This window comes from Leptosomus discolor, unplaced genomic scaffold (assembly GCF_034619465.1).
Source record: "Leptosomus discolor isolate bLepDis1 unplaced genomic scaffold, bLepDis1.hap2 HAP2_SCAFFOLD_138, whole genome shotgun sequence".
Classification (NCBI taxonomy): Eukaryota; Metazoa; Chordata; class Aves; order Leptosomiformes; family Leptosomidae; genus Leptosomus; species Leptosomus discolor.
Genome location: NW_028237968.1, coordinates 158429 through 170739, shown reverse-complemented (window position 1 = coordinate 170739; position 12311 = coordinate 158429). Strand labels below are relative to the sequence as shown.

At 61.8% G+C, this 12311-nt stretch overlaps 2 pseudogenes and 1 gene segment (V, D, J or C); 2 read left to right on the top strand and 1 right to left on the bottom strand.

Annotated features, from left to right (window-relative positions):
* Positions 1–3745: 3745 nt before the first annotated feature.
* On the top strand, positions 3746–6525 carry LOC147412288 (immunoglobulin heavy variable 3-23 pseudogene; annotated as a pseudogene).
* A 186-nt stretch (positions 6526–6711) lies between these two features.
* Positions 6712–7131, bottom strand: LOC147412287 (Ig heavy chain V region 914 pseudogene; annotated as a pseudogene).
* A 189-nt stretch (positions 7132–7320) lies between these two features.
* Positions 7321–8095, top strand: LOC147412286 (immunoglobulin heavy variable 3-64D-like). The segment is given in 3 exon segments: positions 7321–7336; positions 7557–7616; positions 7722–8095. Coding segments are annotated over 3 exon segments (450 nt in total).
* The last annotated feature ends 4216 nt before the right edge of the window (positions 8096–12311 follow it).

Genomic DNA, 12311 nt, shown 5'->3' with positions numbered 1-12311 from the left:
TCTCAGAGCCCTGCCCCCAGCCTGGGGCCCTGCCCCCAGATGGGATCATTTGTGGGAACAGAGATGGAGGGGGGTGGGGATGCAGACTTTGGGGTGCGGGGATGGAGCCGTCCCAGGGTGGCACCAAGGTCTGGGGGCTGCCGGGCATCGCTGCCTCCTGCGGGGACACGTTCGCTGGTGGTTTTCCTGCCCCGACGCAGCCTCGGCCCCACCACCAGCACCATAATAACCATCATCATCATCTTCTTTGGCGCAGTAGTAGGTGGCCGAGTCGTCGGCCCTGAGGCTGTTCATCTGCAGCGTGACCGTGCTCTGGGCGTTGTCCCTGGAGAGGGTGAAGCGTCCCTCGACCGACGGCGCGTAGTCTGTGCCACTGCCATCCCTGCTAATACTGGCGACGTACTCGAGCCCCTTCCCGGGCGCCTGTCGCATCCATCCCATGGCGAAGCTCCAGAAGGTTGTAACGGGTCTGCGTGGCAAGGTTTTGGGAGCGGGGGGGTTACAGGGGTGGCTTCTGTACGAAGCTGCTCGAGGTTTCCCTATGTCAGATACAGCCAATGCCAGCCGGCTTTAAGATGGACCCACCGCTGGCCAAGGCCGAGCCAAGCAGCGACGGAGGTTTTCGCCTCTGGGATAACGTGTCTAAAAAGGGAAAAAGTTGTTGGGCAGCAAAAATGGCAGCGAGTGAGAGGAGTGAGAGTGTGGGAGAGAAACAGCCCTGCAGGCACCCAGGGCGGCGCAGAAGGAGGGGCAGGGGGTGCTGCAGGCGCCGGAGCAGCGATTCCCCTGCGGCCGGTGGGGAAGACGGCGGGGAGGCAGGCTGTCCCCCCGCAGCCCGTGGGCGGGGGAGCAGAGTCCTGCCTGCCCCCCGTGGAGGACCCCACACCGGAGTAGGGGGATGCCTGAAGGAGGCTGTGACCCCGTGGGAAGCCTGCACCGGAGCAGGCTGCTCCTGGCAGGACCTGTGGCCCATGGCGGGAGAGAGCAGCCCCCGCTGGAGCAGGTTTGCTGCTGGGGACCCCGTGAGGGGGCTCACGCTGGAGCCGGCGGTTCCTGAAGGACGGCACCCCATGGAGGAGACCCACACGGGAGCAGTTCCTGGAGAATTGCAGCCCCTGGGAAGGACTCCCGCTGGAGAAGTCACGGAGGACTTTCTCCCGTGAGGGGGACCCCACATTGGAGCAGGGGAAGCGTGTGAGGAGCCTCCCCCTGAGGAGGAAGGGGCGGCAGAAAACAACGGAGCGATGAACTGACCCCGACCCCCATTCCCTGTTTTACCCCTGTGCCGCTGGTGGGGGAGAGGGAGAGAAATCGGGAGCAAAGTTCAGCCTGGGAAAGGAGGGAGGGGTGGGGGGAAGGTGTGTTAAGCTTTGGGTTTATTTCTCATTACTGCCCTCTCAGTTAATTGTAAATAAATCACATTTCCTTTCAGTCGAGTCTGTTTTGCCCGTGATGGTAAATGCCGAGTGATCTCCCTGTCCTGATCTCAACCCCACAAGCCCGTTGGTGGTTTTTTTCCTCTCCCCTGCCCAGTTGAGGAGGGGGAGCGATGGAGTGGCTTTGGTGGGCCCCTGGCCTTTTACCCAGGGTCAGCCCACCACACTGTCGCACCCCGAACACGCCGAAGCTGCGAGAGGTGAAGGCGGAGGCCTTGGAGAGGAGGGTCAGGGACAGGGATTGGGCCTCAGGCCAGGGTCTGTGCTGGACACAGGGATTTGGGGCCAGGACAGGGCATTTTGTCCCCGTGGGGGGCTCTGGGGTCACGGGGCCGGGTGCTGGGCTGTGGGGACACAGCGCAGGGACATGCAGGGCTCGGGGCAGGGCTCGGGGCTCAGGGCAGGCGTTTCGGGTGGGTGGCAGGCGTAGGGGACACAGCGCCTCCGCGAGTGAGCGTGATGCTGGGGCGTGAGCTCCAGGCTGGGTCCAGAGGGTCCCGGCTGGGTGCTGGGCTCTGGGCTTGGAGCAGGTAACCCCGGCCCGGGGCAGGGCTGTGGGGTGGGATGGACGGGACAGGCCGGGTGCGGGGGACTGGGAGGATGGTGGGAATTCGGGCAGCAGCGCAGGGACGTTTGGGCTTGGGGCCAGGGTCTGGGGTCGGTGAAGTGTCTGACCATGGTGCAACGGTCCAGGCTCGGGGCTGGGCTCTGGGCTGCGGCCAGGGGGCTCGGGAAGGTGCGGAGATGCTGGGAGAGGCTGCAGGGGGGCTGGGGCCCGGGGAGGGCACCTCTGTAAGCACCAGCACGTTGGGCAGGAGTAGGCGGCAGCGCCGGTGGGCCGGGTTCGGGGCAGGGATTTCGGGAGATGCCGGGAGTTGGGGGAAGAGCTCAGGGATGTCTCGGTGTGGGGTGAAGGGTCTGGGCTGGGGGCTGGGGTTTCAGGGAGGTGTTGGGGTGTGGGGATGGAGATGGAGGGGTGTGGGGATGGAGCCGTCCCAGGGTGGCACCGAGGGCTGGGGGCTGCCGGACATCGCTGCCTCCTGCGGGGACACGCTCGATGGGAGTTTTCGTGCCTCAGCACCGGGTCAGTGCCACCACCAGCAGCATCACCATAACCACCAGTATAAACACTTTTCGCGCAGTAGTAGGTGGCCGAGTCGTCGTCCCTGAGGCTGTTCATCTGCAGCGTGACCGTGCTCTGGGCGTTGTCCCTGGAGACGGTGAAGCGTCCCTGGACCGACGGCGCGTAGAATGTGGTACCATCGCCCCAAATACCTGCGACGAACTCGAGCCCCTTCCCGGGCGCCTGTCGCACCCATCCCATGCCGAAGCTGCTGAAGGTGAAGCCAGAGGCCTTGCAGAGGAGGGTCAGGGACCCCCCGGGGGTCTGGAGGCCCCCTCCGGACTCGACCAGCTGCTCGGCCGCCCGCAGCCCTGCGGAGGGAGGAAGGACACGGTTGAGTCGCCCCATCCCGCCAGCGCCCGTCCCCCCCAAATCCGCACCCGGGGAAGGGGGGGCTCAGCGGGGCTGGGTCCTACCTGGGAGGGCTGAGAGGAGGAGGAGGAGGAAGGTAGAGGGGGGCAGATGAGAGATGTGGCCTGTTGGGTGGTCCCCTCTGACCTGGGGCCTCGGCTCGGTCAGGGTGGTGGACACAGCCAAGGTGGGTGTGAAGGGGCTGAAGCTGGGTGCAGGTTCAGTGTGGGGGTGTGAACACGAGGCTGGGGTTCTGGGAAGGTGCTCAGAATTTGGGCAGTAACAAGGGGGGGTTTGGGCTTGGGGCAAGGGTCTGGGGTTACTGTCAGGGTCTGACCACAGCGCCACGATCCAGGCTGAGTGCAGGGCTCTGGGCTTGAGGGAAGGGGTTGGGGCTGGGCGTGAGGATTTTGGGAAGCTGCTGGGGTGCTGGGACACGCTGCGGGGCGGTGGGGGCACGGTGCCGGGCTGCGGGCTCGGGGCAGGCAGATGGGGCGTCTGCAGCCGTCCAGGGCGGCACCGAGGGCTGGGGGCTGCCGGGCAGCGCTGCCTCCTGCGGGGATGCGCTCGCCGGGGGCTCTCCTGCCCTGACACCGGGTCGGTGCCACCATCAGCAGCACCATAACCATCACCATCAGCTTCTTTGGCGCAGTAGTAGGTGGCCGAGTCGTCGGCCCTGAGGCTGTTCATCTGCAGCGTGACCGTGCTCTGGGCGTTGTCCCTGGAGAGGGTGAAGCGTCCCTTGACCGACGGCGCGTAGCCTGTGCCACCAGCTCTGTCAGTAATACCCGCGACGAACTCGAGCCCCTTCCCGGGCGCCTGTCGCACCCAGTTCATGCTGAAGCTGCTGAAGGTGAAGCCGGAGCCCTTGCAGAGGAGGGTCAGGGCACAAATTTCAGTCAAGAGCTGGGGATTTGCCCAGTGCCCAGCAGGCCACGTCCCGCATCAGCCCCCCTCTGCCTTCCTCCTCCTCCTCGCAGCCCTCCCAGGTAGGACCCAGCCCCACTGAGCCCACCCTTCCCCAGGTGCGGATTTGGGGACGACCAGGCGCTGGCGGGACGGGGCGACTCAACCGTGTCCTTCCTCCCTCCGCAGGGCTGCGGGCGGCCGTGCAGCTGGTCGAGTCCGGAGGGGGCCTCCAGACCCCCGGGGGGTCCCTGACCCTCCTCTGCAAGGCCTCCGGCTTCGACTTCGGCAACACCTACATGGAGTGGGTGACGCGCCCCTGGACCGACGGCGCAGTTGACACCCGCCACGTACTCGAGCCCTACCCGGGCGCCTGCCGTGCCCATCCCATGCCGAAGCTGCTGAAGGTGACGCAGACCGTGGGTCCACCCCAGCCAACCGCGTTCCCCACAGTTTGCCCTCAGCCTGGCACATCTTCCGGCGCTTCGCCACCTCCTTCATCCCTTTGTTCCTTCTGCGGCCCTTGATCGGGGCTGCGGTTCGACAGGCACGAGAAACTGTGCCTGCTCGTTAGGTCGGGCCCGCCAAGGCTCTGCCCCCGGGCGCTGAGAGCACGTGCTTCCAACGGCCAAGCTAAACCCCTGCAGCCACCTCCCTGCACGCCAAGCAAACCTCCCGCAGCGCACGGGGACGTTCAGGGTCGGGGCCGAGGCTGGGGCTGCCGGGCATGGCTGCCTCCCGCGGGGAAACACTCGCCGGGGGTTCTCCTGCCCCGGCACTGGGTCGGTGCCACAGTGGCACCTGAGGCACGGACTCAGGCTGTGGTGAAAGCTGAGACAAGCTGGGACACCTTTATCCAGCAGGCACACTTCCTTATGCCCAGCTGAGGTACTTTATTTAGCAGCAAAACTATGTGTGCCCCCTTGTGAGTCCTTGTGACTGGCGCGTTCCCACGGCTACTTGCCAAGCAAAGCACTAACGCTCGGCTGGCTTCCAAAGGTCGTTTCTGGCTCCACTCCTACTCGCCACCAGCACCAGCAGCACCAGAACCAGAACCACTGTCAGAAACTTTGGCGCAGTAGTAGGTGGCCGAGTCGTCGGCCCTGAGGCTGTTCATCTGCAGCGTGACCGTGCTCTGGGCGTTGTCCCTGGAGAGGGTGAAGCGTCCCTCGACCGACGGCGCGTATTCTGTGCTACCACCGCTGGTAATAGCTGCGACGTACTCAAGCCCCTTCCCAGGTTCCTGTCGCACCCATCCCATGTAGGTGTTGCCGAAGTCGAAGCCGGAGGCCTTGCAGAGGAGGGTCAGGGACCCCCCGGGGGTCTGGAGGCCCCCTCCGGACTTGACCAGCTGCTCGGCCGCCCGCAGCCCTAGGCAGGGGGCAGAAGGGGAGACCCCCACCTCATTTGCCCCAATCCTCAACCACTGCCCTGGATTTCAACTGTTTCCCTTGAGCCTCCACCATTTGCCCTAACCCTTGCTTGATTCTGCCAAGATCTCGATCATTTTTGCCTCAAACCTTGGCTCTTTCCCCCAAATATGAACCGGTTGCTTCAAGCCTCAACCATTCACCCCACGTCTTGAACATTTTCACCTCAAATCTCAAGCCTTTGCCCCGTAGATCAATCATTTGCCCCACGTCTAGACCCATTGCCCCAAACCTCAGACATCTGACCAAATCTCAGGCATTTGCCCCAAATCTCAACTCTTTGCCTCAAGTGTCGAACATTTTTGCCCCAAGTATCAAGCCTTTGCCCCAAACCTCAGCCGAATTTGCCCCCAACCTTGCCTGTGTCCCCCAAATCTCAACTGTTTCCCCCAAGCCTCGACGGTTTGGTGTCGGTGCTGCTGGAGGTGAAGCCGGAGGCCTTGCAGAGGAGGGGCAGGGCCCAAGGTTGGGCCAAGCCCTGGGGATTTGGACACGGCTCTGCACGGGGCCCAGACGCTTTGCTCCGAGCCCAGGCGCACGCCACAAGGCTGGTCCCACACCCCGAGCTCGACACTCTAGAGGGAGCCCCAGCCCCTGCACCCACCCCCCTGGGCTGTGCCCACCGCCCCGACCAAGGCGACCCCCCCTGTGCAGAGGGAACCCCCAGCAGGAAACCACAGCGACGACGGGGGGACGGGGCGACTCAACCGTGTCCTTCCTCCCTCCGCAGGGCTGCGGGCGGCCGAGCAGCTGGTCGAGTCCGGAGGGGGCCTCCAGACCCCCGGGGGGTCCCTGACCCTCCTCTGCAAGGGCTCCGGCTTCACCTTCAGCAGCTTCAGCATGGGATGGGTGCGACAGGCGCCCGGGAAGGGGCTCGAGTACGTCGCGAGTATTTACAGCAGTGGTAGTAGCACTTACTACGTGCCGTCGGTCAAGGGACGCTTCACCCTCTCCAGGGACAACGCCCAGAGCACGGTCACGCTGCAGATGAACAGCCTCAGGGCCGACGACTCGGCCACCTACTACTGCGCCAAAGAAGCTGATGCTGATGGTTATGGTGCTGTTGATGGTGGCACCGACCCGGTGTTGGGGCAGGAGAGCCCCCGGCGAGCGTGTCCCCGCAGGAGGCAGCGATGCCCGACACCCCCAGCCCTCTGGTCCACTCTGGGACGTCTGTGTCCTCCATCTCCCACCTATCTGCATCCCCACACCCACCATCCACGTCTCCACAAAGGATCCCTCATGGGGGCAGGGCCCCGGGCTGGGGGCAGGGCTCTGAGATCAGGGCAGGGGTCTGGGATTGGTGCAGGAGTCTGGGCTGGGGACGGGGCTGTGGGCTGGGTGCGAGGGTTTGGGGAAGGTCCTGGGTGCCCGTTGCACTGGGAACTCCCTGGGGAGGGGCTGGAGGGGCAGGCAGAGCCCTTGCAGGGGATGTGCAGGGCAGGGATTTTGGGGTAAAATCCGATTATTTGGGCTGGATAAAAGATTTCTTCTTGGTGCAAGCTTTTGGAACGATGCTCATATGCTGGGCCAGGCTGCAGGGATGCTGGGGCAGGGTGCCAGCACCATCATAACCAGCAGCAAGTTTGGCGCAGTAGTAGGTGGCCGAGTCGTCGGCCCTGAGGCTGTTCATCTGCAGCGTGACCGTGCTCTGGGCGTTGTCCCTGGAGAGGGTGAAGCGCCCCTGGACCGACGGCGCGTAGTAAGTGTCACCATCGCTGTCAATAACTGCAACAAACTCGAGCCCCTTCCCGGGCGCCTGTCGCACCCAAACCATGTCGGTGCTGCTGAAGGTGAAGCCGGAGCCCTTGCAGAGGAGGGTCAGGGACCCCCCGGGGGTCTGGAGGCCCCCTCCGGACTCGACCAGCTGCTCGGCCGCCCGTAGCCCGGGGCAGGGGACAGAAGGGGAGACCCCCCAGCGCCTGCAGGTCCTGCTCCAGGCTGGCCCCAGCCACGGGGAGCAGGTCTGGGGGATCTGGGGGGGGTTGGCACAGGGAGGCGGCTGGGCTGGGAGGAAAGGGTCCAGGATTAGGGCAAGGGCCTGGGTTCTGGGCAGGGGATCAGTCTGGGTGCGATGGTCTGGGCTCAGGGCAGGTTTTAGGGAGACAGTTGGACTTTGGGGAAGAGCACAGGGATGTCTGGGTGAGGGGCAAAGGGTCAGGGCCTGGGAGCTGGGGTTTCGGGAAGGTGCTGGGGTGTAGGGCCAGTGCACAGGGGGGGCTGGGGCTCAGGGTTGGGGTGCAAACATCCCAGGCTGGGGGCGAGGGCTGTGGGCTCTGGGCAAGGGGTCCGGGTTTGGTTGTCCCGCAGCAGGCCACGTCCCGCATCAGCCCCCCTCCGCCTTCCTCCTCCTCCTCGCAGCCCTCCCAGGTAGGACCCAGCCCCGCTGAGCCCCCCCTTCCCCGGGTGCGGATTTGGGGGGGACGGGCGCTGGCGGGACGGGGCGACTCAACCGTGTCCTTCCTCCCTCCGCAGGGCTGCGGGCGGCCGTGCAGCTGGTCGAGTCCGGAGGGGGCCTCCAGACCCCCGGGGGGTCCCTGACCCTCCTCTGCAAGGGCTCCGGCTTCACCTTCAGCAGCTTCAGCATGTACTGGGTGCGACAGGCGCCCGGGAAGGGGCTTGAATACGTCGCGGCTATTAACAGCGCTGGTAGCACAGGCTACGCGCCGTCGGTCCAGGGACGCTTCACCATCTCTAAGGACAACGCCCAGAGCACGGTCACGCTGCAGATGAACAGCCTCAGGGCCGACGACTCGGCCACCTACTACTGCGTGAAACGTGCTGCTGGTGGTGGTTATGCTACTGGTGGTGGTGGCACCGGCCAGGTTTTGGGGCAGTGGAACCCCTGACGAGCGTGTCCCCGCAGGAGGCAGTGACTCCCAGCAGCCCCCAGCCCTCAGTACCACTCTGGGACGGCTCCGTCCCCACACCCCTCCATCTCCATCCCCACACCCCAACACCTCCCCGAAACCCCAGCCCCCAGCCCAGACCCTTCACCCCACACCCAGACATCCCTGAGGTCTTCCCCCAACTCCCGGCATCTCCCGAAACCCCTGCCCCGAACCCGGCCCACCGGTGCTGCCGCCTACTCCTGCCCAACGTGGTGGTGCTTACAGAGGTGCCCTCCCCGGGCCCCAGCCCCCCTGCAGCCTCTCCCAGCATCTCAGCACCTTCCCGAGCCCCCTGGCCGCAGCCCAGAGCCCTGCCCCGAGCCTCGACATCCCTGCGCTGTTGGCGCGGGCTGAGGCTGGGCCGGCCACTAACGAATGACAGACGCTCTCTACGAACCCCTCTCCCCTCCCAAAAGGGAAAAGGAGAGAGAACGAGGGAGAGAGACTTTACGGTTTGGAAAACTGAAACAGCTTTAATGGAACAATAACAATAAAAGAAAAGATAATAAGAAGAATAAGGAAATAATGAAATACATACAAGAGGTACAAATAGATACAAACAGATACCAAACCAACACCGAACCCAACTGCCTCCACCCTGATGACGACACGTCCCCACCACACCGCAGGGCTGGCACTGGGGCAGTCCCAGGCTGGACTGGGCAGCAGACAGGGACGGGATGCAGGAGCTGGACTCAAGCCCTGGATTCAGGGATGCACGGGTCGGTCCTCCTCAGATGTCGGCCATCGAAGAAGAGAGGAAGAGATGAAGAGAGCGAGACCCTCGTGATCTCTCAGCTTTACACTGACCATGACAGCTATGGGGTGGAACACTCTGTGGGGCAGGTTTGAGTCACCTCTCCAGTTCGCTCCTCCCTGTAGGGGCGACCCTTTTCCCTCCCGGCACCCCAACACGGGGTACAAGATTCAGCAGTGACCTCGGTCGCCATAAGAACCAGGATAAGCCAGGGCCTCTCTGCATCCCATGCCGTGGTACGGACTGTAAACACCGGGGGTTGGCACTGCTGGGAGCAGTCACTGTCTGGAAAAACGAGCTGCTGTTTCAGAAAGTGCCGTCAGTTAGAGGAGACCTGAGTGAAAAGTTAAAGCCCTAAACCAGAATCAGTTCTGATTTAGCCCAAACCAGGACAAGCAGTCAACACACTGGTGCGTTATCCAGATGCCACTGCACAGCACGGTGAGGGCTGCACCTCAGGCAGACCCGTTACAATACCCACCCCTTATTCCATACCACTTGTGTCATGCTCGGGTACCACAGCATCTAATGCACATCCTTCTTACCAACACTCACCGCTGATGCTACCTACTTAAACCGCCTTTAGCCCCAACACAGAGATTTAACATCCTCAGTAACGACCGTCCCTTGTCCTTCAGCAGACAGACGGTCTTTTTTCCCCAGGTCTACAGCTTGTGTCCCACCTCTCAAGATGAGCGCTCAGGACAGGAGCAGCAGTGTGTTCGACCGTTGGGCACCAGCGCCGGCTTGCTTTTGGTCATCGCTGCACTCGTCTGGTTCCTTGCCAACCTCTCTCTTCGTCGCTCCAGCTCACTCCTGCTACATTCCTTTCCTGCAACAGACACATTACTTCTCGGCAGAGGTTAAGTCTCCTTGGGGCACACATCGGGTCTCCCCATCCTTCCGCATTCCCCACCAAGGACACCCAGGGCCCTGAGCAAAGACAATCCCACGAACGGGGTTGCCTTTTCCCACGGGAGGAGCGACCCACACCGCCTTTCCCAGCCGCTTTCTTGTATGCGCTACGGGGACTGTATCTCCTCCCACAGGACGCAGAGGTTTTGTTTGGGCAGAACCAGGACGGTTAGCAGATCCTCTGCTGTTTACTCGCCAAGTGGCTTCTGAAAAATTGACGTCCCAGTGCTTCCCTGCCCCGCGGCCCAATGCTTTCCACACCGTCTTTAACAGTCCATTCTATCGTTCAATCTTTCCAGAAGCTTGTGGGTGGCGGGGGATGTGATGCACCCACTCAACGCCGTGTTTCTTCGCCCAGCTGTTTATCAGGTTATTTGGGAAACGTGTCCCATCGTCGGATTCACTTCTTTCTGGGGCGCCATGTCGCCACAAAATTTGCCTTTCGAGGCCTCAGGTGGTGTTTCGGGCAGCGGCACGGTTGACAGGGTATGTTTCCAGCCAAGCGGTAGTTGCTTCCAGCATGGTGAGGGTGCAGCGCTTGCCTTGCCGTGTTCGTGGCAGTGGTCCAATACAGTCAATTTGCCAGGCCTCACCATAGCCAAAACCCAGCCACCGCCCTCTGTTCCAGGGAGATTTTCCTCGCGTGGCTCCCTTGATGGCAGCACACGGTTCGCATTCCTGAGTGACCTGCGCAAGGGCCTCCACGGTCAGGTCCAGCCCTCGATCACGAGCCCATCTGGACGTTGCATCTCTTCCTAGATGTCCGGATGTTCCATGGGCCCATCGAGCTACAAACAGCTCACCCTCACGCTCCCAGTCCAGGTTCACCCGAGCGACGTCCGTTTCGGCAGCCTTGTCTACCTGCTCAGTGGTTTGATGTTCTTCTGTGGCACGGCTTTTGGGCAGGTGAGCATCTACATGACGTGCCTTTAGAGCCATGTTTTCTACCCGGGCAGCAATGTCCTGCCACCGTGCAGCGGCCCAGGCGGGTTTACCCCTGCGCTGCCAATTAGTCTTCCTCCACTGCTGTAGCCAACCCCACAGGGCATTAGCCACCATCCAGGAATCCGTACAGAGATAGAGTACTGGCCACTTTTCTCTCTCCGCAGTCTCCAGGGCTAGTTGGATAGCTTTTACTGCTGCAAACTGACTTGACTCGCCTTCTCCTTCAGCAGCCTCAACGCCTTGTCCTGTGGGATTCCACACAGCAGCTTTCCACCTCCCACGGTTTCCTACCACACCACAGGATCCGTCCGTAAACAAAGCGTAACGCCTTTCATCTTCTGATAACTCATTGTACGGTGGTGCCTCTTGGGCACGAGCCATCTCCTCAGGCAGTGTCCTCGGTTACAGTGTCAAATGTGCCAAAAGGAAAAAAAAAGTATTCTATGACCATCTTGGGGAGCAGTTGAGACCAGGTGGGGCGGTGCTCCCTGCCTCCCCCCTCTGGGCTATCTCCTGTCCATGGGCACAACAATGCCTTATCGCCTGACCCATGGATAACTCGCTCCTGGACTATCTCCTGTTCATGGCCCATCAAGGAACTGCCTCACGACTCCCCATCCCATGGTGAGATGCTCCGCCCGGGGGGAAGGAGCCAAGCAGTCCATGCCAAATAAAAACGGAGATCTCCAACACCCTAGCAGCCTTCTTCCACTGGATTCCCAGAGGAGCTTTTCCCCCCACTGGAGTTCCAGAGGACAAGAGCTACCTACCTACCACTGGACCTTCGGAGGAAGACCAGACCCTTTTACCTGATCGCTGCTTCCACAGAACTACACCCATTGCTTCAGGAGGACTGCAGCCAGCATCTTATCGGACTGCTACTGCCCCCCTAACAGGGGGTCAGGTTGTATTCCTGACTCTGTCAGTGTAAACCAGTGGGTTGTTTGTTTTTCCCTGCCTTGTGTTATATATATATATATATATATATTAGTAAAGAACTGTTATTCCTATTCCCCATATCTTTGCCTGAAGGCCCGTTAATTTCAAAATTGTAATAATTTGGAGGGAAGGGGGTTGCACTTTCCATTTCAAGGGAGGCTCCTGCCTTCCTCCGCAGACACCTGTCTTTCAAACCAAGACAGGCAGTGCTCCAAAATCTCTGCCTTCTGGTCAGTCCGTGATTTCTTCCAGGATTCCAGTCGAGCTCGTTGGGTGATCAATGCTACCCGCTCACACCACGTAGCGCTGGTTGCATGATGCGTAGAAGGCATGTCTCCGTTGAACATCCAGTGTAACACAGGCAATCGTGGTGCCAAGAGGAGAGATGCTTCAGTACCAACAACTTCTGAAGCAGCTCGAACGCCCCCATACGCTGCTCGTATCTCCTTTCCGGTCGGGGTGCAGTGGGCTTCTGATCCTCGATATCCTCGGCTCCAAAACCCTAATGGTCGACCTCGGGTTTCTCCTGATGTTTTCTGCCAGAGGCTCCAGGTCAGACCGCGCTCCCCCGCTGCAGTGTAGAGGACATTCTGCGCAGTCGGTCCTGTCCGGACAGGC